This window comes from Ictidomys tridecemlineatus, chromosome 4, assembly GCF_052094955.1.
Source record: "Ictidomys tridecemlineatus isolate mIctTri1 chromosome 4, mIctTri1.hap1, whole genome shotgun sequence".
Classification (NCBI taxonomy): Eukaryota; Metazoa; Chordata; class Mammalia; order Rodentia; family Sciuridae; genus Ictidomys; species Ictidomys tridecemlineatus.
The window spans coordinates 59,934,506-59,956,733 of NC_135480.1; the positions used below are offsets into that span (position 1 = coordinate 59,934,506).

The following is a 22,228-nucleotide window of genomic DNA, read 5'->3' on the forward strand; positions in this document are numbered from 1 at the left end:
CCAAAATATATCTCATGGAAAGCTATTCTGAAAAATTAATCTCTCCCATCCTCAAAGACAATTCTGATTTGGAAACAACACATAAACCACTTGATCTCGTATCTGTTTTGTCTTGACCCCATAAATGATGGGATTCAGCATAGGTGGAGCAAGCATGCTGACGCTGGCTAGCAGAATATGGATATGTAGTGGAATGTGGTGTCCAAAGCGCTGAGTGAGAACTGAGAAGATCCCAGGCCCATAAAAAAGGACAATGACACAGACATGGGAGCCACATGTGTTGAGAGCTTTGTGGCAAGCATCTTGAGAAGGGATATGGAAGACAGCACAGAGGATCAGAACATAGGATACAAGAATAAGGATCATATCTAGGATCACTGTTGACATTAAGACAAAAAAGCCATACCAGATGTTTACTCGAATGTCATTACAAGCATATTTGGCCAAGCCAATGTGTTCACAGAATGTATGTGGGAGGATGTTATTTCTGCAAAAAGTTAGCCTTTTTAGAAGAAATACTATGGGGAAGATTGCACAGTGTGCTCTCAAGAAAACAGCCACACCAATTTTTCCAATTAGGGAGTGAGTGAGTATCATAGTGTATCTCAAAGGGTAACATATTGCAATGTAGCGGTCAAATGCCATCATCAACAAGATGCCTGACTCAGAAATGAAGAAAGTATGCCGGAAGTACAGCTGGACAATGCATCCATTAAGAGAAATTTCCCTATTATTATACCAGAAAATGGCCAATGCTTTAGGTTCTGTGGTGGTAGCAAAGGCAATGTCAATTCCAGCCAGCATACAGAGGAAAAGATACATAGGTTCATGGAGGTTGCTCTTTGTCAGAATAATGAAGATGAGCAGACCATTTCCAAGGAGAGCAAAGACATACGAGATGCACAGGGGAATAGAAAACCACATATGTAGGTCTTCTCTGCCTGGAATGCCCAGCAGATAGAAGACTGCATGGTTGACACCAGTATGGTTGAAGCCAGCCATTCCTGAGGCAGGCTGATGTGGACTCTTTCTGGATTTTAACCTAAGAAAGACAAAAATACAGATGGTAAGTAATTTTGGAGTTTTCCAGTTAAAAATATCAAGTTGGATGCCTCCACTAACACCATCTCCTCATAATACCCCATTAAAGTGTCAGTAAAAGAACAACACATTCATATGAGAGCAGAAGAAATGGCAACACCATTTTGAAAGCAAATGAATGAGAATTAACTAAGTAAATAAAGAATCAATTAATGTAAACATAAATACCCATCTATAAAAGTCTTGATGTAACTTTACTAATAAATCAGGAAATTAAAGTTATTGTGTGTCTAAATGTGTATGTGTGATGAGAAAGCTGTGGTATGGGTAAGAAAGCTACATTTTTGAGTTCCATATAAGAAAGTTGGTGAATGACATACAAAAATGATTACAAACATATATAAATCAAAAAATAACAGTAAAAACATACTATTTTCCCCATGGAAGTAAATACTAAAGAAAAACCTGTAAGTGTTAAAATGGTTATTTCTAAGGAGTAAAAATTGGAGGTGGAATGGGGTAGGGTAAGCCTTATAAAATGTCTAGAATTTTTTTAAATATGCTTATGCATTATATTCACAAAAATAAAATTTCTTAGTGAAGTGCTTATCTCTTCTCCTAAAACAAAGATGTGAGCCATAACTATAAGTTCTCTTTTCTCTCTCCCTCATTTTAATTTTTGGAAACAGTCACTTCTTGCCTTGGCCACTGGATTTTCCCCTTGGAGAACACAGGGTGGTTTAACTGAACTGACTCCTCTCTTTTTAGAGGAGTGTCTAGGAAAGTTGGCATTGAAGTTGGCATAAGATTTTTTAAAATCCTCTGATAAATACCTTCTATTATGAACCATTAACCCAAATTTTGGTCATTGTTCTCTTCTACCATCTGTTCGTAGGACTCCAGCAAAAATCCTGGTGCTCCCAGGATTCTAAATGTGTTTCCTTGCCCTGGGCCTGGGAGGAGTACCAATTTCTAGCCCTACTTGCCCCTGTTCCTAGAATCTCACCTTATAGATGACCAAATCAGTCATCAGACTCGGACCAAGTCTTTTAAAGCAGAAATGGAATCAGTGAGTGTGGGAAGCTTAGTTGGAGATCAGATTCTGCAGAGTGATTATCTTCAAGAGTTCTCGGGAGGTCACTTTTATTCCAGGGCATCAGTTCCCTGGGGTTCAGACTCTACCAATTTACCCACAGTCCATACGGGCCAAGTCGTATGTCTGTTTCCTACCACATTTTTCTCCTGACACTTGTTCTCTAGTACCTCCCTGGTTATTTTATCTCCATCCTCAAATTTTATATGTACAAATGGGTGGCTTTCCATCCTAGAGGTTCCTACTCCCAACAAAATAATCTTTCCTGAGAAATCCCTATGCCTCTTTTAAGAAGAGTTAGACCTACTTAAATCTATACTCCATTAGTTGAAATCCATATGCACTCATTCCCAGAGACTCAATAACATTAGTCTGGGTTGGAGCTTTGAATGCTGGTTATTTAATAAACACCTCCACTTGAAGAAACACTGCTGTAGAGAGAAGCCAAACTTGACTCATGGCTCTGGAAGTTCCATACTCTCTACTTCAAAAATAATTTTATTGGGAATCTAGGTGCTTTCCTACTGATTAAGAACGTATATGCCATTTGCTATCCCTGTATAATTTTACATTTTAGTGTTGTTTTTTTCTTTCTTTGAATCAGAATCTTCCAAATAATGTTTCCACCAGTCCATAACAAAATGAAAATTAGAAAGACCAAAGTGTTATTCATAAACTTAAATGTATTTAAAGGATTGTCCTTTAAGATTATGTACTTTCAGGCTGAGGTTGTAGCTCAGTGGTAGTGTACAAGCCTCGCATATGGAAGGCACTGGGTTCAATCCTCAGCACCACATAAAAATAAAATAAATGTATTAAAAAAAGATTATGTACTTTCTACTTTCAGGACCTCAAGATACTTTTTCTTTTATGAACTACTCCCAATAGTAAAAACAGTAGGGTTTTAAAAATTAATTTAGAAAAATTAAACAGTTAAAAATTCAATGTTGTTCAAATTTCAAAAATCCAAGCTACCAAGCCTTTTGATTCTGCTCCTGAAATTTGAACTGATTGCCACCAAGGTAAAGTAGAGTGCTACATCTTGACATTTTCTCTGCCAGAGCATGTCAAGTTTGACTACAAACTTTCTACCCCTTCAAAAGACAAGGATAAGTTTCTTTTCTCTCTTTATATAAATAATGAGCTCTGTAGAAACTTTCAAATAATAGGAAAAATCAAATCAAAACCACTAAACCACTGTTAATGTATTCATTTTTTCTAGTCTTTATAAGATACTGGAATGAATCTGATATAACATTCCTCTGTACATATATGAATATACCACAGTTAATCTCATCATCATGTGTATCCACAAAAATTTAATTCAAAAAAAAAAACTATGGGTAAATGGCAGAAAGAGCAATAGAAGAAAGGGAGCAGGGGGTAGGGGAAAGAAAAGGAAGGGGGAGTTCTACAGAATGAATTAGGACAAATTATATTCTATGCTTTTATAATTATTTTAAAATGGTTTCTACTGTCATGTATAACTAAAAAGAACCAATTTTTTGAAATGTATGGAGAAAAACAAAACAAATCCATGTGTACTTTCTCTTATTTTTCTTCAAGTACTGAAGAAGAAACCCAAGGCATCATATATGCTAGGCAAGCACTCTACTACTGAGCTACACCCCAGCCCTTACATTTTATTTGCGTAGGTATCTAGTCTTAGAAAATATTTCCTTGTAATTAAGATAAAATTTGAAATTTAATTTATTCAGGTGCTGCTAAAAATTTGTAATTTGGAGTCTTTAGCTAAAGGTATAGATATGTATGATTATGAGAAAGCTAAAATTAATTGTTTTACAAATATGAACAAATAAAAATGTGTTAATAGTCTCCCAGAATGATATGTATTAAGAAGGATTTAAGCACAAAGTTATGTAATGGTTATTTATGGAAGATGAGATTTTTTCACTTCATTTTGTATGCCATTTTTTAATTACTTGATATCTTTCCTTCCATAATGCTTATGTGTTATTTCTATAATCAGATATGAAGGAAGAAAAGAAAAGGAAAGTGGAATATAAAATTATCAAACTCGATGATGGTTTATTTTACAATGAACATCGGGTGACTTATTGCAGTCCTCATCAGCCAAAGGGAATAGTATTTTCATAGGTATAACCATTCCCATGTTGCTGTAAATAGCCATGAAAACCATACAAATTTTTTACAGTCATGTATCCCTTAATGATGGGGATACACATTGAAAAAAATGTATCATTAAATAATTTCATCATGTGCAAACATCATAGAGTATATTTCATGAACTAAAATGGGCACAAACTCATCTAATCACACAGGAGCAAGATCATATGCGTGGACCATCATTGACTTAAATAGAACAAACATTATCATTTAATGGAGAAATACTGAGCTCTCCCCACCCAGATCTGAAATGAAATAAAATCACCCCCTACTGTTTTTATTCATCATTGTACTAGAAGGTGAGCCAATGAAATAAGAGGAAAGTTTAAGAATAGAGAAAGAAAAAACAAAAGTGCCATTATTCACAGACCTTTTGTTGTTGTTGTTGTTGTTGTTGTTGTTGTTGTTATTTATACTCTTAAGGAAGTTATACTCTTAAGGACATTCTCCACTATTCCCTTTTTATTATGAATGGGTATTTAATTTTATTAAATTTTTTTTGCATCCACTGAGTTGATTACATAATCTGATGATGTAGTACATTACGCTGATTAAATTTAGTATGTTAAATCAACTTCGTATTCTTAGAATAACATCTAACTAATAATGATGTTGTAACTATTTTTATTTATAATTGAGTTTGATTTGCTTATATTTTTATATCATTTGCATCTATGTTCATGAAGGACATTGGACCATAATTTTCCCTTCTGGTTGTCTGAAGAGTCTAACATAGTCTTGTTTTGTATCAATGTTTATTACAAAAAGAGCTACCAGCTTATAAATATCATAGATCTGTAAACACTTGTGGGGACAGCACTCTACATGATTCTTATTTTTTTTTATTTCTCGTGAATGTACATGACAGTGAGGTTTCCCTTCTATTTTTTAACTGGTACATTAAAATTAGACATAAAAGTGGGATTCATTGTGATATATTCATCTGTGCACATAGCATAATTTGGTAAAAGTTACTCTCCAGTACCTCCTCTCTCCTTCCCCTCCATCTCCTTTCTCTCCTGCTCTCCCTTCTATTTTCATGAGATCCATTTTTAGTCCTTTTTTCTTTCTCACATCTACATATGAAAGAAGGCATTCAACCTCTGATTTTCTGAGTTTAGCTTATTTCACTTCAAAAAAAAATGTTCTCCAGTTCCATCTATTTGCCAGCAAATGACATCACTTCATTTTCTTTATGACTGAATAAAATTCCATTGTGTATATATGCCACATTTTCTTTTTCCATTACATTTATTGATGAATATTTAGGCTGTTTCCATAACTTGATTTTTATAATATGCTGAAATAAATAGTGGTATGCTGAGGAATTCTCATTTTTAGTAATTTTTTTAAAGAGAGAGTGAGAGAGAGAGAGAGAGAGAGAATTTTTAATATTTATTTTTGGCGGACACAACATCTTTGTTGGTACGTGGTGCTGAGGATCGAACCCGGGCTGCACGCATGCCAGGCAAGCGCGCTACCGCTTGAGCCACATCCCCAGACCCTTTAGTAATTTTTTTAATGTAGTTATTCTTCTTTGCCTTGTCATTTTAGGGTTAGGTTTGGGGTTTCATTATTTTTCTTGTTTTATTTTTATTTGTTTCTCTTTTTTCTCTTTCTTTCCTTCCTTCTTCTAATAGCAGTCAAATTCTCTGGTTTTTCTCTTTCTCTCTCTCTCCTTTACTTTGTTTTTCCTATTTTTCTCTTTCTTCATAACCATCACTGGTACAACATCTCTTCTGCATTTCCTCTGTTTAGTCACATTTTAAACATTCTAAACTCCCCTCTTCATTTCTATCACATTTTCTTTTCTATTAAGGAATGATATTTTTAGCATCTTTTAGAGCTATGTGGTTCTAAATAGTTCTGACCCACCACTCATTTTGTTGAAATTTTTATTGCTGTAGATGACATAGTTGACACCTGTTTATTTTTATGTTAGATCTAGTTCATGATTATTTATTGTTTTTGCTATTGGAAACTACTGACCCCACCATTCCTGTTTTTGTGATAATTACCATTATAGACATCATGGTAGGCACTGAGCATTTACTTCAATAGTGTGTATTATTTGTATCTGTTGTTGCTATTGTTGCTTCCCCCTTTTCTGTGAGAAGCTGGGAATCTATAGGGGCACTACAGGTTCACAGGCTAGAGACTGCTGCTAAATGAAGCTCAGTCTAAAGACAGCACATCTTGCTCCTCACACAAATTAATGACACACAATAGAAAGAAGAGACAAAAACCCAAACTAACAACCAGGCCCCAAGAAGGAATGGCTAAGTGTGGGCTCTCAGGTCCCACTCAGAGACATTCAGTGCTACAGCAAAAGCAGAGAGAATTAATACAAAGGCTGTAGATGCCATGCATACACGGGGGTCTCAATCTAGATGACTCTAGAACACTTCATTAGGAGAAGGCTGTGCCGTATGAATTAGGTGACTAAACACCTTGAACGCCCTTATGGAGAGACATTGATATTGGAGAAGTTACCCTTCCTTAACATTCTCCCATTATACCCTTCAGGAACCACATTAGACTTTTCCCAATGCAAAAATGACCCACCTCCTCCAGCCACACCCTTTCTGTCTACAGTTATACCCAGTTAATCCATTCCAGTGGATTTCCATTTCCATAGACAAACTTAACAAATGGCTGTAGACTCTGAAAACTCAGTTTTAAAACCAAATTTACTTCTGCCTTATAAACATATGAACAATCTGCTCCTGGATTTGTTTGGTCTTTATCCCATAAATGATGGGGTTCAGCATAGGTGGAGCCAGAATACAGACATTAGCCAGCAAGATATGGATATGAGGTGGAATGTGGCGTCCAAACTGCTGAGTAAGGGTTGTGAAGATTCCAGGCCCATAAAACAGGATGATGACACAGATGTGGGAGCCACATGTGTTGAGGGCTTTGTGGCGAGCATTTTGAGAAGGCATTCGGAAGATGGCACAAAGAATCAGCACATAGGAAACAAAAATTAGCACAACATCTAAGACCACTGTTGCCATTAGGATGAAAAAACCATACCAAAGGTTTACTCGAATGTCATTACAAGCATATTTGGCCAAGCCAATGTGTTCACAACAGGTGTGTGGAATAATATTATGTTTGCAGAAAGTCAGTCTTCTCAGAAGAAATATTATAGGGAATATGGTACCATAACTTCTCAGAAAGAGAGCCACTCCAATTTTTCTAATCCTAGAATTTGTAAGAATAGTGGTATATCTCAGTGGGTAGCAAATGGCAATATAGCGATCAAATGCCATCACCAGCAAGATCCCTGACTCATAGACAAAGGTGGAATGGACGAAGAAGACCTGAGTGATGCAGCAATCCAGGGAAATCTCTCCAGCATGGAACCAGAAGATGCCCAAGGCCTGAGGTACTGTGATGGTGGAGAGGACAATGTCTGTTCCAGCCAGCATGCAAAGAAAGAGGTACATGGGTTCATGGAGACTACGCTTTGTGAGGATAATGAAGATGAGCAGGCTGTTCCCAAGCAGAGCAATGACATAGGAAATGAAGAAGGGAATGGAAATCCACATGTGCTGCTCCTCTAGGCCAGGGATGCCCAGCAAGTGGAAGACTGTGTGGCTAATGCCAGTGTAGTTTAAGGTGGTCATACCTGGAAAGACCAAGAGACACTTCCACTTCTATTCACCATGAAAATACATATTTCCTTTAATATTTTTGTGATGTCACTAGGAGATTTAGGTATAGTCCATGCCCTCATCTTCTTTGAATCCATAAATAAGAGGAAATCTGCAAAAATGAAAGATGATCTATGCTTTAATGAGTGATAGCCAATTAGAATGATCTCCAACTAATCAAAGTAAGAAACATTATTCTATAAATTCCACTTACAAACAGAAGATTATGAATACACAGGGGAAATTATTACTTATGTCCGGGAAAACTATTAAAAGATGAAACTTGAACTTGACCTTGAAATTTAGTAGTTTATTGTAAAGTGAATGGGGGTGGGGAAGAGAAGCAGTATATGAAAAGGTGAACATACACAGCAATCACAACATGCTCCTGAAATATTTCAAGCCAAGTTGCAGGTGCATAGGAACTGTTGGAGAGAGCAGGGAAGGTGGTTGTACAAGGGAGATTTTTCCTGTTTACAAGGGATCTAAAACAACAAATTTCTTCTTTTATGCTCCTGGAAGCTATAGGTCTAAAATCAAGGTATTCGGCAGGATCACCTTTGTTCTGAGGGCTCTGGGGGAGGATCCTTCCTTCTCACTTCCAACTTCTGGTAGCTGCTGGTGACCTTGGTGCTGCTGGGCTCATGAAAGCATCATACTAGTCCCTGCCTATTTTCACATGGCCTTTTCTGTGCGTCTCTGACCATCCTTCCTCTCCTTATAAGGATACTAATCATGGATTTAGGGTCTACCCTAAATCAATATAACCTCATTTTAATTAATTACATCTGCAAAGACCTTATTTCCAAATAGGTCACATTCTGAGATTCTGGAGGCACAGTTTATGAAGACCTGACTCCCAACAGTTGATTGCCATCACTGCCCGTATTTTATTGAATGCCCATTGGATCCTGGGACTCAGGATGAAATGGGACATTTTAGCAAGATGTCTGAAATCAAGAGAGACTTTTAAGTCAGCTTTTTAATGTGCCTACTATGCAAAAGTTCCTAGCTGACCAATTGGAAGAACAAAATTTAATCCCTTCCCTCAAGGAGAGTTGTACCTGGGCCCTTGAGTCTCTTCTAGTCTTCCAGGTACCATTTCCGTTCTTTTATGACCCATACCTACCCTGTATTGTATTTGCCTGAAAATCCTTTGTGCCATCAAACACCATCCAATTCTTTGAATTCACTAACAGTTAAGGGTCTTTGTCACAGCTTAACCCTCAGACCCCATCTTTCACACAGGGGGCAACTATCAGATATCTCAAAGCCATAGTTTAAAATGATTGCTCTAAGAGACATGAGGTGGGAGGGAAAGGGAGAGAAAAGGGAAATTGCATGGAAATGAAGGGAGACCCTCATTGCTATACAAAATTACATATAAGAGGTTGTGAGGGGAATGGGAAAATAAACAAGGAGAGAAATGAATTACAGTAGATGGGGTAGAGAGAGAGAAGATGTGAGGGAAGGGGAGGGGGGATAGTAGGGGGAAGGAAAGGTAGCAGAATACAACAGTTACTAATAGGGCATTATGTAAAATTGGGATGTCTAACCGACGTGATTCTGCAATCTGCATTTGGGGTAAAAATTGGGAGTTCATAACCCACTTCAATCTAATGTATGAAATATGATATGTCAAGAGCTTTGTAATGTTGTGAACAACCAATAAAAAAAATAAAATAATAAAAAAAATTTATCACATACACATACATATATCCTAAACAATAAAACCTTTTTATTATAAAAAAAAGTAAAAAATAAAATGATTACTCTAAATTAGAAGAATTACCTGTGCATGTTTATTGGAACATTAATTGACTATGGGCACTGGAGACTAAATAGTCAGTGGTATTCCAGGACTAAAAAGGATCTGTATGTAATACATTCAGGAAAATTAAACTAATATTTATTAAACATTGCTTTATGCCAGGGACTATATTATGCACAGTGTATTTCATATATTCGTCATGCAAGGAGTAGATATCCATGCTAGAAACTGGATATTATCCCCATTTCATACTTAAAGAAAATGAGACTCACACCACATGAATCATTTTCTAACTGTCACAAGCCAGTAAGTGATAGAAATAAGATCTGGAATCTCTCTGACTTCACCAGAGTTTGCTCATCTCTGAAGAAGGTCAAGAGATCTTAAAGAGGTAATAGTGGCCAGAACTGTGTACCTGAGATAAGGTATTCCTTGTGCTTATGCCTTGGGAACTAAGCTCTGGAATAACTGAAATTTTTAAAAGAGAGATTATTTCTGGAGGAAGGGTGGGTTACAGCTCTTGATATTTAGAAAAATCTTCTACTGGTGGAAATTAGCACGTAACTTCATTATTTACTTCCTACCATATATTTCTTTCTTCAGTAGCAAGAATATTTTGAACAATGACTATTTTTTTCAGGCATCCTGCTGTGTCCTTGAGTCCTCTCTGGGCTTATGGCTTGAAAGAATGGTGGACATGTAAGCAACTAGATTTAGCAAATGTCCCAAGGGAATGGGCTCAGAAAGCACCTTCTGAGAAGAGGGCCATATCCATCCCACTTTCATGACCATAAAGAAATGAAAGCAAATAATAAAATACCCTCTTCATGGGTTTCCAATAATATTCAATTAAAGGGTATTTTTAATAGAAATTAAAAGCTCAGTTGCTAAAGATATATCATCCTCGTTAACATTTTTTTTTCCATTCCAGTTCCTCCTCTTAAAGCCCCTGACTTTTCTTTCTAGGGAGGAAAATCAGCTCCTTAGTTTTTCTCTCACCTCTGCCAAGATGCCCTGGCTACCTCTACAAAGCCTCTCCAGTGTCAGGCTTGGGACAGGCCATTATCAGGATTCCTTTCACATCTTTCCAAAAGAAGTCTGTAGTCTATGTTAGTATTCTTTACGTTTCCTCATCTCTAGCCTACTCATTAGGACCCCTACATGTATCGTGTTGCTTGCTTCTTTTTACCCTTAGCTAACTCCCTTAACCCAGTCAGTGTATTTTCACCCTCACTTCCCAGACCTCATCTTCCACGTCTGCTAGAACCAAGAAGATTTGCACCTCTGGTCTTCACGGTTTTTTGACCACATATTTCAATAGTCTAGACTGCTGTCACCTCTGCTCTGCATGACACAACACCAGCCTAGTTCTTACCTTAATTCTGAAGCCAGCCCCACCCACAGATGTTGAATTTGATCACCAGCCTCAGATGGAGACTAGAGGAACTATGAGCTCTGTAATAAAATTCAGTTTATTGGGAGCCAGGAGTTGGGATGTTTATCCTCCTCCTTGAGGGAAGCACTTAGACCAGGTTCTCCTGGGACAGAGCTGCATCAGCACAATCAACTTTTTCCCAAATGGATGCAGTCTCTGAAGCCATTTTTCTCCTTTCTGTTCCTCCTGATTCTTATTTGTCTTGCTTTTCTCAAGATGCTCTGATACAGGGCTGGGGATGTGGCTCAAGCGGTAGCCTGCTCGCCTGGCATTCATGCGGCCCGGGTTCTATCCTCAGCACCACATACAAACAAAGATGTTGTGTCTGCCGAAAACTAAAAAATAAATATTAAAAAAATCTCTCTCTCTCTCTCTCTCTCTCTCTCTCTCTCTCTCTCTCTCTCTCTCTCTAAAAAAAAAAAAAAAAAAAAAGATGCTCTGATACAAAAGCCTTTCCACCTAATCTAGCCTTACAACATGCCTGTTTAAACAGATTTAAAGCCCATTTTTAACACAAATATAAGAGCTGGCAGTATGTATCAATGATTTGTAAAGTTTTGTTCTTCTTGAAAAGGATTATATTACATTATATTCATCCCCAAGATTTTCATAAGTCTCACTTTCACTATCATGAATAATGAGGCTTCACTCTGTGGCCTAAGATACATAAATGCACATGCTTAGAAGACATGTGAGCCATGATTATTTTGGACACATTTTTATTTCATGCCTGAATCCTTTAATCATGTTTGATTTTTACTTCATCTTAATTTTCAATTTGATTGTGATGCACCTAGACATACCATTCTTTGTTTTTATTCTCTTTGAGATTTACTGAAGTTTTTGAATATGTAAATTTATAATTTTACCAAATTTGGTATTTTTCAGTAATTATTTCTCAATTTTTTTTCTATCTCATTTTTTCTGTTTTTTCTTTTTCAGACCCCAACTTCACATCCATTAGATCTTTTGACTTTGTTCCACAAGTACCTGAGGTTCTCTTATTTTATTTTTCTGTTCTTCTGCACACTTCTTCAGTTGGATAATTCCATTAATAAATCTTATGGTTAATTACTAGAAGTAGGATTATCTTGGTCAAAGGATAACTGCATTTGTAGATTTGTTTTTATTTATTAAAGAAGGAAATAGAAAAAATTATATTGTTATAGTATGTGCATATACAAATATTTAACAATGAGTCCTATTATGTATGAATTATGTATAATAAGATACATAATATAATTGTTCATAATTATCTTGTGTATAATTATAATGTACCAAAAAAGATTCCCTCCATAGATATTGTATAATTTTTCTTTAACACCAATAACATGTTTCTTTTCCCTTACAACCATGTTGGTAGAATGTTTTGTCAATGTTTTCAAGTGTGGTTGAGCATATGCAAAAATAACTGACAATAATGTTATGTGTATGAATTCAAAGGCATATTCTTTAAGAGTTCTTACAACTTCCATTTGACCCTCTTGGAGGTCATCAGCCATTTAAATAGCTTATGGTAGACAAATGAACAAGAGACCACTTGGAGAGAGATGGCAGAGGGCCAACATCTACTATATAATCTATAATCCCATAACCCCTACTTCCTTCTGAAATTTCATACCACATACAAAAAATAGAGATAATTCCTTGAATCCTATCAAATCAGAATGAAATTGAATTAGAAATCATTGATAAAATTTTAAAAAGAAAACACTCTAACACCTGGAAATTAAATAATACTCTTTTGAACGATAAATGGAAAGCAGAAGAAATCAGGGCAGATATAAAAAAAATTCTTAGAAACAAATGAGAATAGTGATACAACATATCAAAATCTCTGGGACAGTAACAGCTGTTCTAAGAGGAAAGTTTATAGCACTGAGTTTCTACATTAAAAAAGTAGATAACAAAAAAAAAACTAACCATTATACCTCAAAGCCCTAGGAAAAAAAAGAAGAAACTAACACCAAAAATCAGTAGATGATAGGAAATAATTAAATTGAGAGCCAAAATTGATGAAATTGAAAATTTTTAAAAATACATAGGATCAATGAAACAAAGGGTTGATTCTTTGCAAGAATAAACAAGATTGATAAACACTTAACCAAACTAACAAAAATAAAGAGAAGACCCAAATTAATAAAATTATAGATGAAAAAATATCACCACAGACATTACTGAAATCCAAAGAAGATCATCAGAAACTATTTTGAAAATTTGTACTCCAATAAGTTAGAAATTCTTAAAGATATTAACAAATTTCTAGAGACACATGACCTAAGACACAGAGGCAAACATACATACTTTGTTGAGTATCAGTTGTCTGATACTCAATAAAGGTACCAAAAATATACCTAAAAAGATGAATATCATTATCTAAAGTACATGTATGAAGATACAAATTGGTATGAACATACTTTATATACAATCAGAGATATCAAAAATTGTGCTCTATATGTGTAATATGAATTGTAATGCAAAAAAATTCCCCAAAAAAGATAGCCTTTTTATGAATAGTGCTGAGAAAACTGGATATCCTTAGGTAGAAGCATGAAATTTGACCCCCTCCCTCATGGGGCACAAATGCCAACTCAAGGTGAATCAAAGACCAAGGAATTAGACCAGAAACATTTTAACTGCCAAAAGAAAATGTAAGCCCAACACTCCAACATGCTGGTACAGGCATCAACTTCTTAAGAAGTTTCCTAACATGCAAGAAATAAAACCAAGAATCAGTAAGTGGGATGACATCAAATTAAAAAGCTCCTGAACAGCAAAGGAAACGAGAGTGTGAAGAGAGCCTACAGAATGGGAGAAAATATTTGCCACCTGCTCCTCAGGAATTAATATCCAGAATATGTAAAGAATTCAAAACACCTAACATCAAAAAAACAAATAAATAAATGGGCAAAAGAACTAAACAGTCACTTCTCAAAAGAAGAAATACAAACGATCAATAATTATATGAAAAAAATGTTCAACATCTCTATCAATCAGAGACATACAAATCAAAATTACATTGAGATTTCAGCTCACTTCAGTCAGAATGGCAATTATCCAGAATACAAGAAACAATAAATTTTGGCAAATATGTGGGAAAATGGGTACACTCATACATTATTGAAGGGACTGCAAATTAGTGCAAACACTATGAAAAGCAGTGTGGGGATTCCTCATAAAACTAGTACTGGAACTATCATATAACTCAGCTATCCCTCTCCTTGGTGTTTATCCAAAAGAAAAATCAGCATATCATAGTGATAGAGCCACATCATTGTTTACAGCCATGCAACTCACAATAGCCAAGATGTGGATCCAGCTCAGGTGCCCATCAATATATGAATGGATTAAGAAAATGTGGTTATATACACAGTGAAGTTTTACTCAGCCATAAAAAGAAATGAAATATGGCATTTTCTGGTAATTGAAGGAGAAAATCATGCTAAGTGAAATAAGCCAGACTCAGGAAATCAAGGGTTGAATGTTCTTTCTCATATGCAGAACCTAAGGCAAAGTAAGGGGGAAGGGATGGGTTGGATATCATAAAGACAGAAGATGAGTATAGTAGGAGATTGAGGGGAAGGGAAGAAAGTTGAGAATGGGGAGTAAATGCAAAACAAATTTGCAAATTATGCTATGTGTGTAAATATACCACAGTGAATGCCACCTTTGTGTATATCTATAAAGCAAAAATTAAAAACATAAATGAGTGCAAAGTAGACCAGTAGAACAGAAGAAGAGTAATAGGAAGAGGAAAAGGTGGGGTATTGGGAACTGAAATGAAGTAAAATAAATTCTATGTATGTATGATTTTATCAAAATGAATCCAACTATTGTGTATAACTATAGTGCATTAATTAACTTTTTAAAAGCCTGTCCAAAAAGAAAAAGAAAAAAAAATTTGTGTGTGTTGCTGGGGATTGAACCCAAGGCCTAGGGCAAGCTAGGTAAGTGCTCTACCACTGAGTTATGTCCCACCTGGAAAGCAGCATTTTATAAACTCTTATTCTTTTTTTTTTCAACATTCATTGTTATTTGTAGTCCTTCTTCAAAAATTGTTCTAGAGGAATCCTCTTATAGCCAGCCAAGATGGCTAGCTCCGAACTGAAGGTTCTGCGAGGCTGGTCAGGCTTGGCACCCAGCGTGCTGCATGCCGTTTGTCCACTTCTAGAGCAAACCCAGGTGAGGTGGAGCCACTATGGTCCTGAATTCAGAGATCCCCTAATTGACATTACTGAAAGCCTGTGGCTGAGCTCACTGAGGAGGAGAAATATGTCCAGGAGCTCAAGAAAACTCAGCTCATCAAAGCTGCCCCAGCCACGAAAATTAGCTCCATATTTGCAGACCCAGTGATGAGTAAATTCACCAACATGATGATGAAAGGAAGAAACAAAGGACTGGCCAGATCTCTCATGAACCAGACTCCGGAATCTGTGAAAAGAAAGTGTAAGGTCAGGCACCAGGGACCAAAAGGAGGCAGATTAAAAGCTGCTGAACAAGGCTTTATTGAGATTCTGTCCCAGGCGAGATCCTCCAGTCCAACAGAGCGGTCCCAGGGAGTTGCACCCAGGCTCAGCCAGACTGGAATTCTATCAGGCTTAGGGAAGGAAGAGAGGGCTTGGAACAGGAAAGGGAGGTTTTTAGGGTCCTTTGTCTTCCTGGGGTTGGTCAGGGGATCTTGCTGAGCTCCATGTCCTTCCAGGATCAGTCAGGAGATTCCACTGATTGACAGGTGGTTACCACTACTTGTCTGTCAGTGCCTCATTGGTTGATCTTTCACGCGCCTGGGTTGCCTGGTGCTTTGTTCCCTTAGCCACCTCAAACCAACCTAACAGAAAGCAGTTTGAGAAGTGCCATGCTGCTTCTGGAGATGAACAAGCAACCATCAAATGCAACCCCTACACAATTTACCTCTAATTCCTTCCTCTGTGCATGAAGCAGCCATCAAATATGTTGAAGACAGGAGTTTAGAATGATTACCCTAGAAAGATTATCTGTGGAGATTTATTGGAATAATAATTAACTGAAGAGACCTGATTCTGAAGAGCCAGTTGTGTTCCAGGAATGGAATGAATATAACCCAGTTGCTGTTACATTAATATTTATTATGCATTGCTTTATGCCATTTGGCACTTAGCATATTTTTACACTGATGTATTGAATATCTACTTTAGAATCTGGATATTGTTCACATTTCACAAATAAACTAAGTGAGACTCAGAATGTGAACCACTTACCAAATGTCACAAATTTATCTCCGATGGAAATGAGATTTGAAATCTCTGACTTTACTAAATATAGTGTGACCACTTAATAAAAAGACCAAAAGAACTTTAAGTGGAAACATGGATAAGGGCTGCGTGCCTGAGGTGAAACCTTCCTGGTGCTCACACCTTAGAAAACTGAGTTTAGAAATGACTTAAATTAGGGGGGAAAAAAGGCTTTATTTTCAGGAGGAGGATGGCATGATGTTTGATTTTTCTGAAAGTGGAAAATGATCATTTACTTGAGGTGCTTTCCTTTATTCATTACCTCAGTCATTCAGCAAGCGTATTTTAAGCAGTAATTCTTTTACAGGTAACATTTTACACACCAGAGCATTTTAGTCAGCTTTTTCAACACTATAACCAAAAGACCTGACAAGAAAAACTTAGAAGAGAAAAAGTTTATTTGGCTCATGGTTCCAGAGGTTCAGTCCATAGTGATCCAACTCCACAGCAACTCAGGACATGACAACCAGGAAGGAGAGAGAGAGACCTCCACTGACCAAAGACAAAATATAAACTCCAAGGGCACACTCCCCAGTGACCTATCTCCTCCAGCCACACTCTACTTCCTGACAGTTACTGCCCAGTTGATCCATATGAGTGAATTTATGCACTGATTAGATTATATTCCTCAAATGTAATCTACTCACCTCTGAAAATTCCTGCATTGTCTCACATATGAGCATTTGGGGAACAACTCATATTTAAACCATAACAAGGAAATATAGAAAAGTAGGCGAGGATTTACCTGAGTGTCATGGCTTCTGATTTGAGAATAAAGCAAATTTATTAACAGATGACTTTGATGAATAGGAGATAAATATTTGGTCCTTCTAATGAAGCAATACCTTAAAAGATCAAGCTTGATAGCTAAATTATATCCTGTGCTCATTGGTATTATTTTTTTGCACTCCTGTTGCCACTCTTGGTGCCTGATTTTCATTTCTGCAGAATAAAATCAGTTCCCATTGCTGTGAGAAATCATTCTTCCATTAGAGTCACTGACCCCAAGGAGTCTTGGTTCAGGGAATTTCTATAGAACATAAAGACACATTCAACAAAGGCGGGACTTGAGAGGAGGGCAGATTACAGAAGCCAATGAAGTTCTGTGTTTGGGAAGAGGGAGTAAGCAGAAGAAATTTCATTGCCAGAGAAAGAAGCCAGGGAGCTCAGAGAATGGGAATCTGCCTATGAGATGATCTCCCCATGGAATGACTTTAATCTAGCACATGTTCATCCTAAAAATCCCCCTCAAATGCTTCTCCCCTACGTTCTCACTTCTGCCTGAGATAATCTGGCTGCCTCCTCAAAGCCACTTCCCACACCATAGCACAGATCCTGGTCATTCTCAGGGCTCTTATATTTGCCAAGATGATCTGCAGTGTGATGATCTGTCAGTGTGTTTTCAGTTTTTTCACTTCATTTCAGTCTAACTCTTAGCATGTCCCTTATTCTTTGGAGGCATCTCTGTTTCCTAAACTCCATTAACCTCAGCAAGATGACAGGTCCTCAGCTCCTTTCCCAGACCTCACCTTTTCACATTTGCTATTACTAACCAAATTTGGGCCTCTGGTCTTTGCTATTTGCTATAGTCTGTTTTCTGCTACTAAACCAGAATACAACATATAGTTTATAAATACGGAGACTCATCTGACTCATTTCTGGAGGCTGGAAGGTCCAAAAGCATGACACCAGCTGTCTGGTGTCTAGGGCAGTGGGTGTCTCTTGCAGGTGTTGACAAAGGCAGTTGGGGAAGAGATCAGAACACTAAACAGAAAGGGTGTTGGTGAAGGGTGTTGGAGTTTCTAAGAATCATGGCAGTATTGGAGAGGACACATGTGTGATTGGATCAGACTTTGATTTGATGAAAGAGTGCCAACTCGAGGGAGTAAAAGTAGACACAATTTTTTTTCAAGATATTTTATTTTGGAAACAGGTCACAACATTAGGCTTTTAGTCAGTTCTGCCATTGTACAAATGCTTGCTCTGTATCTGAGGGGGCACTTTAGTAACTTGTTTGAAAATTGAATTAAAATTGATATTTAAAAATTTTCAGATAGTTTCTATAGGAGCACAGGTGAGTATGGCCCCTTCCTCTAGCCTTCCATATTGCTGCATTTGTGCCAACCCTACTCTTAAAAAGACATTTCAGAACTACCAGTAATTATGTTAAATGATCTCCCCAAGTCCCTTGATTCAAGCTAAACTAGTAGGTAACTGCTACAAGAGTGATACCTACACACTGATCCAAGTGGAAGCACACACTTTCCAGTGACATTCATTCAGCTTTCCCCAGCACAAGACACAAGTAGAGTGCCCATCCTGCTCCTCCACTTCAGGTGGGAAAGCTGGCTCTGGATTTTCTGCATGAGTTCCCATGTTGGTCCTGACAGCACATAATAGTTGCTCTCTGGGATCCACAGAAAGCAGAAGCATCAGCAACACTATATCATCCATATATTCAAAAAGCTTTCAATCAGGGCTGGGGCTATAGCTCAATGACAGAGTGCTTGCCCCACACATGTGAGGCACTGGGCTCAATCCTTAGCAACACATACAAAAATAAACAAAATAAAGGCATGCTTCCCTTTTTAAAAAAAAAAATAGCATACAATCACCCACATGCATTTCAAGTAGGTCACAGCACTTAATGGCCCCATTGAAACTATCACATGTCCTTCCCCACGTGCTGGATGAATGCTTTTCACCTAGTTTGAGTCTCTTCTGTAGCAGGGGCTTTACATGTGCATGATCATAAATGATGCAATTAAATGATCCAGATACTCTATCATTTGCATAATACATAAAGGTTTGCTCCCTTAACTCGTCTTCATCATCAGAACCTGTACTTTAATTATTTTTTTCTTTGGCAATGATATTAACTGCAAGTGTGAATATTGATGCAACATAACATCTGCCTGGCTCAGCTATAATCTCACTCCAGAGCTCGACAGAAAATACTTGTCTAGTGCTGGGTTGATCACACTGGTGATCTCTTCAAATTTAAGCTACACCTAGAGTAAAATAAAGGAAAGGGTAGGGAAGGACAGGATAACATAAAGAACCCATCAAATATAAATTAATAGAAAACAAAAGGATGTCTAGTAGAGTAGAGGAAGTAGAATGGGAGAGGAGAGAGAAAGGGGGAAGAAAAAAGGGGATCATGAACTGAAATCAATTTCCATGCATGTATGTTTGTCAGGAAGAATCCAACTACTATCTATAACTATAAATCTCTAATTTAAAAAAGAAAGAAAGAAAATTTAAGCTTCCAGATTCAGGAAAGTCACACCAACATCAAGCAGATAGCATGCCTTTAGCCCATTTCAGAAGTCTACTGGGTTTGAGTATGGCACCAAACTTAACAGTGAAGTGACAGACTGCTTTGGAATCATCGGTGGCAATCTGAAAAACCAGGTTTGCCTTTGGATGTGCTCTGGCAACTTTCATCAACTCAACCTCACTGTAAAAGTCATTTGGACCCCAAAAATGACATCATACTTAATTTTTGACATTTGTTTACAAGGACTTGCATAGACAATCCTCTCTGGGGGCACCCTGAGACTCTGCACTAACAGTATTTCAGTCTTGCTAACACAGTCAAATCTTGTCCCAGTGGCAGCTAAGGTCTCCACTATGGCTCTGCTATCATTGCATTTGACTGCATAAAAGAGGGTGACAGGAGGAAAAACTTTTAACTACCATTATGGTTTGGGTGTGAGGTGTCCCCCAAAAGCTCATGTGAGACAATGCAAGAAATGATTGGGTTACAAGAGCCTTAACTCAATGAGTGAATTAGTCCACTGATAGGATTAATTGAGTGATAATAAAGGCAAGTAGGGTGTGGCTGGAGAAGGTGGGACATTGGGGGCATGTCTTTGGAGGTATATATTTTGTATATGGAGAATGGAGTCTCTCTCTCTGCTCTCTGATCTTCATATGAGCTGCTTCTCTCTGCCATGATGTTCAGCCTCACCTTATGCCCCAAGGAATGGGACTGGCAGTCTATGGACTAAGACCTCTGAAACCATGAGCCCTCAAATAAACTGTTCCTCCTCTATAATTGTTCTAGTCAAGTCCATTAGTCACAGCATCAAAAAAAAAAACTGGCTAAAACAATCACCTTAGATGTTTCTAAGGTCTTAGAATGTGTCCAAGGTCTGCGACATAAAAGACATCCTTATCATCAGAAGGAACCTCATTAATTTTTGGTCCAGAATGTTCTTGGCAATAAAGCCTTCATTCATTAAGGAAGTTGCAGTCGACTCTTCATTACTTAAGTGTTCACAGTTTCTTGATGCACCTCTGAAATGCAACAAGATGGAAAACTAAGAGATGAAATTTAAAGAAATTAGTTCCAGCTTCTCATAAAGGTAATTCTCTAGGAATTCAAAACCTTGTGTCCTTGGACCAGCAGTGGAAACTTTCTCAAGTGCGCCCAGGTGCTGCCGGCCAGCCCCAAGGAAATGTTGCCACCAGCCCAGCAGAGCTGAGCCCAGTCAGAGGAGTGCTGGGGCCCCTAGCATTGTTCGATAGAATGAGAACTTCTTGACTTCACCTGTCTAATTACAAAGAAACATAAAGACAGACTATGAACTTCTGAGCCCCTCTCCTTACATGCTGGGTATAAAACTCTGAAACTCCCTGAACTCTGGGTTCAGGGGATTAATTAATTACAGCAAAAGCTGTGCCCTCTGAACCTGGCTGCAGCCAAATAAAACTGTTCCCTGCAAAAATTTTTAAAAAAAAAAGACAAAAGCAGAGAAATAAATTAGAAAAACCAATACCTGCCCCGGAACAAAAAATACAGAAAAGAAGTAAACACTCAAATCCAGTGTTGGTTTGGTCTCCTGCAACGTCAGGGTCTCATCTTGACTTCCTGGGTCAGTGAAGAGTACATTCTCAGAGCACCAAAATCAACCTCTCCTTCCTTCCCTCCTCAGATCTTAAACCCTTACAAAGCAGCCCCTTCCAGTTCTCCCAGCAGGCCTTTAAAAATCAAGATCCCTCTCCTGTACCATCATTTTACAACTCCCTAGAACTACATGAGACAGATTTAAACATGTATTTATTTACCCACCCCTAAACCAGTCCATCTTTAAGATACCTATACCAGTCATTTCATTGAAGGGTTGGCCAGGGAGTCAAGAACCAACCAGAAAAAGATCAACCTTTACAGAAATTAAATTCTCCTCTTCAATAGATCAAGATCTGCCTGAATCCTCTTTGGAGAAAGATAAAATGTGTAGTGGCCAGGGCCTCTAAAATTTTGTATATAATCACCATTCAAACCAAATTGAATATCACCAACCACACCAAGAAATAGTACCAAATAAATAAAAGCAATGAGAAGAAAAATAGAAATGGAACCACAGGTGACTCAAATATTGAAACTATCAAGGATTTTTAAATAAAATTATTATTCAGGTTCTGTTAGAAAATATTATGTCTTTGAATTGAAAAAGAAGCCCATATCCAGAATCTTCAGGACCTCCAGCAGCTTCCTGTTGCCACACAGTCTCAGCAGGAAGATAACACAGAGACATTCCTGCTGAGTTTTTAGACTAGATAAGTGTTGATCCAAACCTTAAGTAATGACATGAACTGAGCCACCAACTGAGAACTGAGAGGACTCACTTATATGCAGACATGAAGCTTGCTTTAAATAGAACTCTGTGACTCTCATTGAAATATTTGTCCTCTAGATCTTATTATTCAAAAGAGCAAAGAAAAGATTATCCCATAGGAAAGTGGACAAAGGAAGGAAACATTTATTCTCACTGGATATTTTCTATACTTCTTTTTTTTATTAAT

The 22,228-nt window shown here is 37.4% G+C and overlaps 2 protein-coding genes and 2 pseudogenes across 2 annotated transcripts; all 4 read right to left on the reverse strand.

Moving 5' to 3' along the window:
* LOC101958660 (olfactory receptor 52B4) lies at positions 1-1,002 on the reverse strand. Its single transcript, XM_005323125.3, has one exon. It carries the CDS (start codon positions 1,000-1,002, stop codon positions 52-54), a length of 951 nt encoding a protein of 316 aa, XP_005323182.2. The 3' UTR covers positions 1-51.
* Positions 1,003-6,972: 5,970 nt separating this feature from the next.
* Positions 6,973-7,914, reverse strand: LOC101958937 (olfactory receptor 52B4). Its single transcript, XM_005323126.2, has one exon. The coding sequence runs from the start codon at positions 7,912-7,914 to the stop codon at positions 6,973-6,975; it is 942 nt and encodes a 313-aa protein (XP_005323183.1).
* Positions 7,915-15,240: 7,326 nt separating this feature from the next.
* On the reverse strand, positions 15,241-19,712 carry LOC144364730 (ornithine decarboxylase-like; annotated as a pseudogene).
* Positions 19,712-20,661, reverse strand: LOC106144799 (ornithine decarboxylase pseudogene; annotated as a pseudogene).
* Between the last annotated feature and the right edge of the window lie 1,567 nt (positions 20,662-22,228).

Bases quoted from the DNA above. Each gene is read 5' to 3' on its own strand.
- LOC101958660 (XM_005323125.3), bottom strand. From the start codon at position 1,002: ATGGCTGGCTTCAACCATACTGGTGTCAACCATGCAGTCTTCTATCTG.
- LOC101958937 (XM_005323126.2), bottom strand. From the start codon at position 7,914: ATGACCACCTTAAACTACACTGGCATTAGCCACACAGTCTTCCACTTG.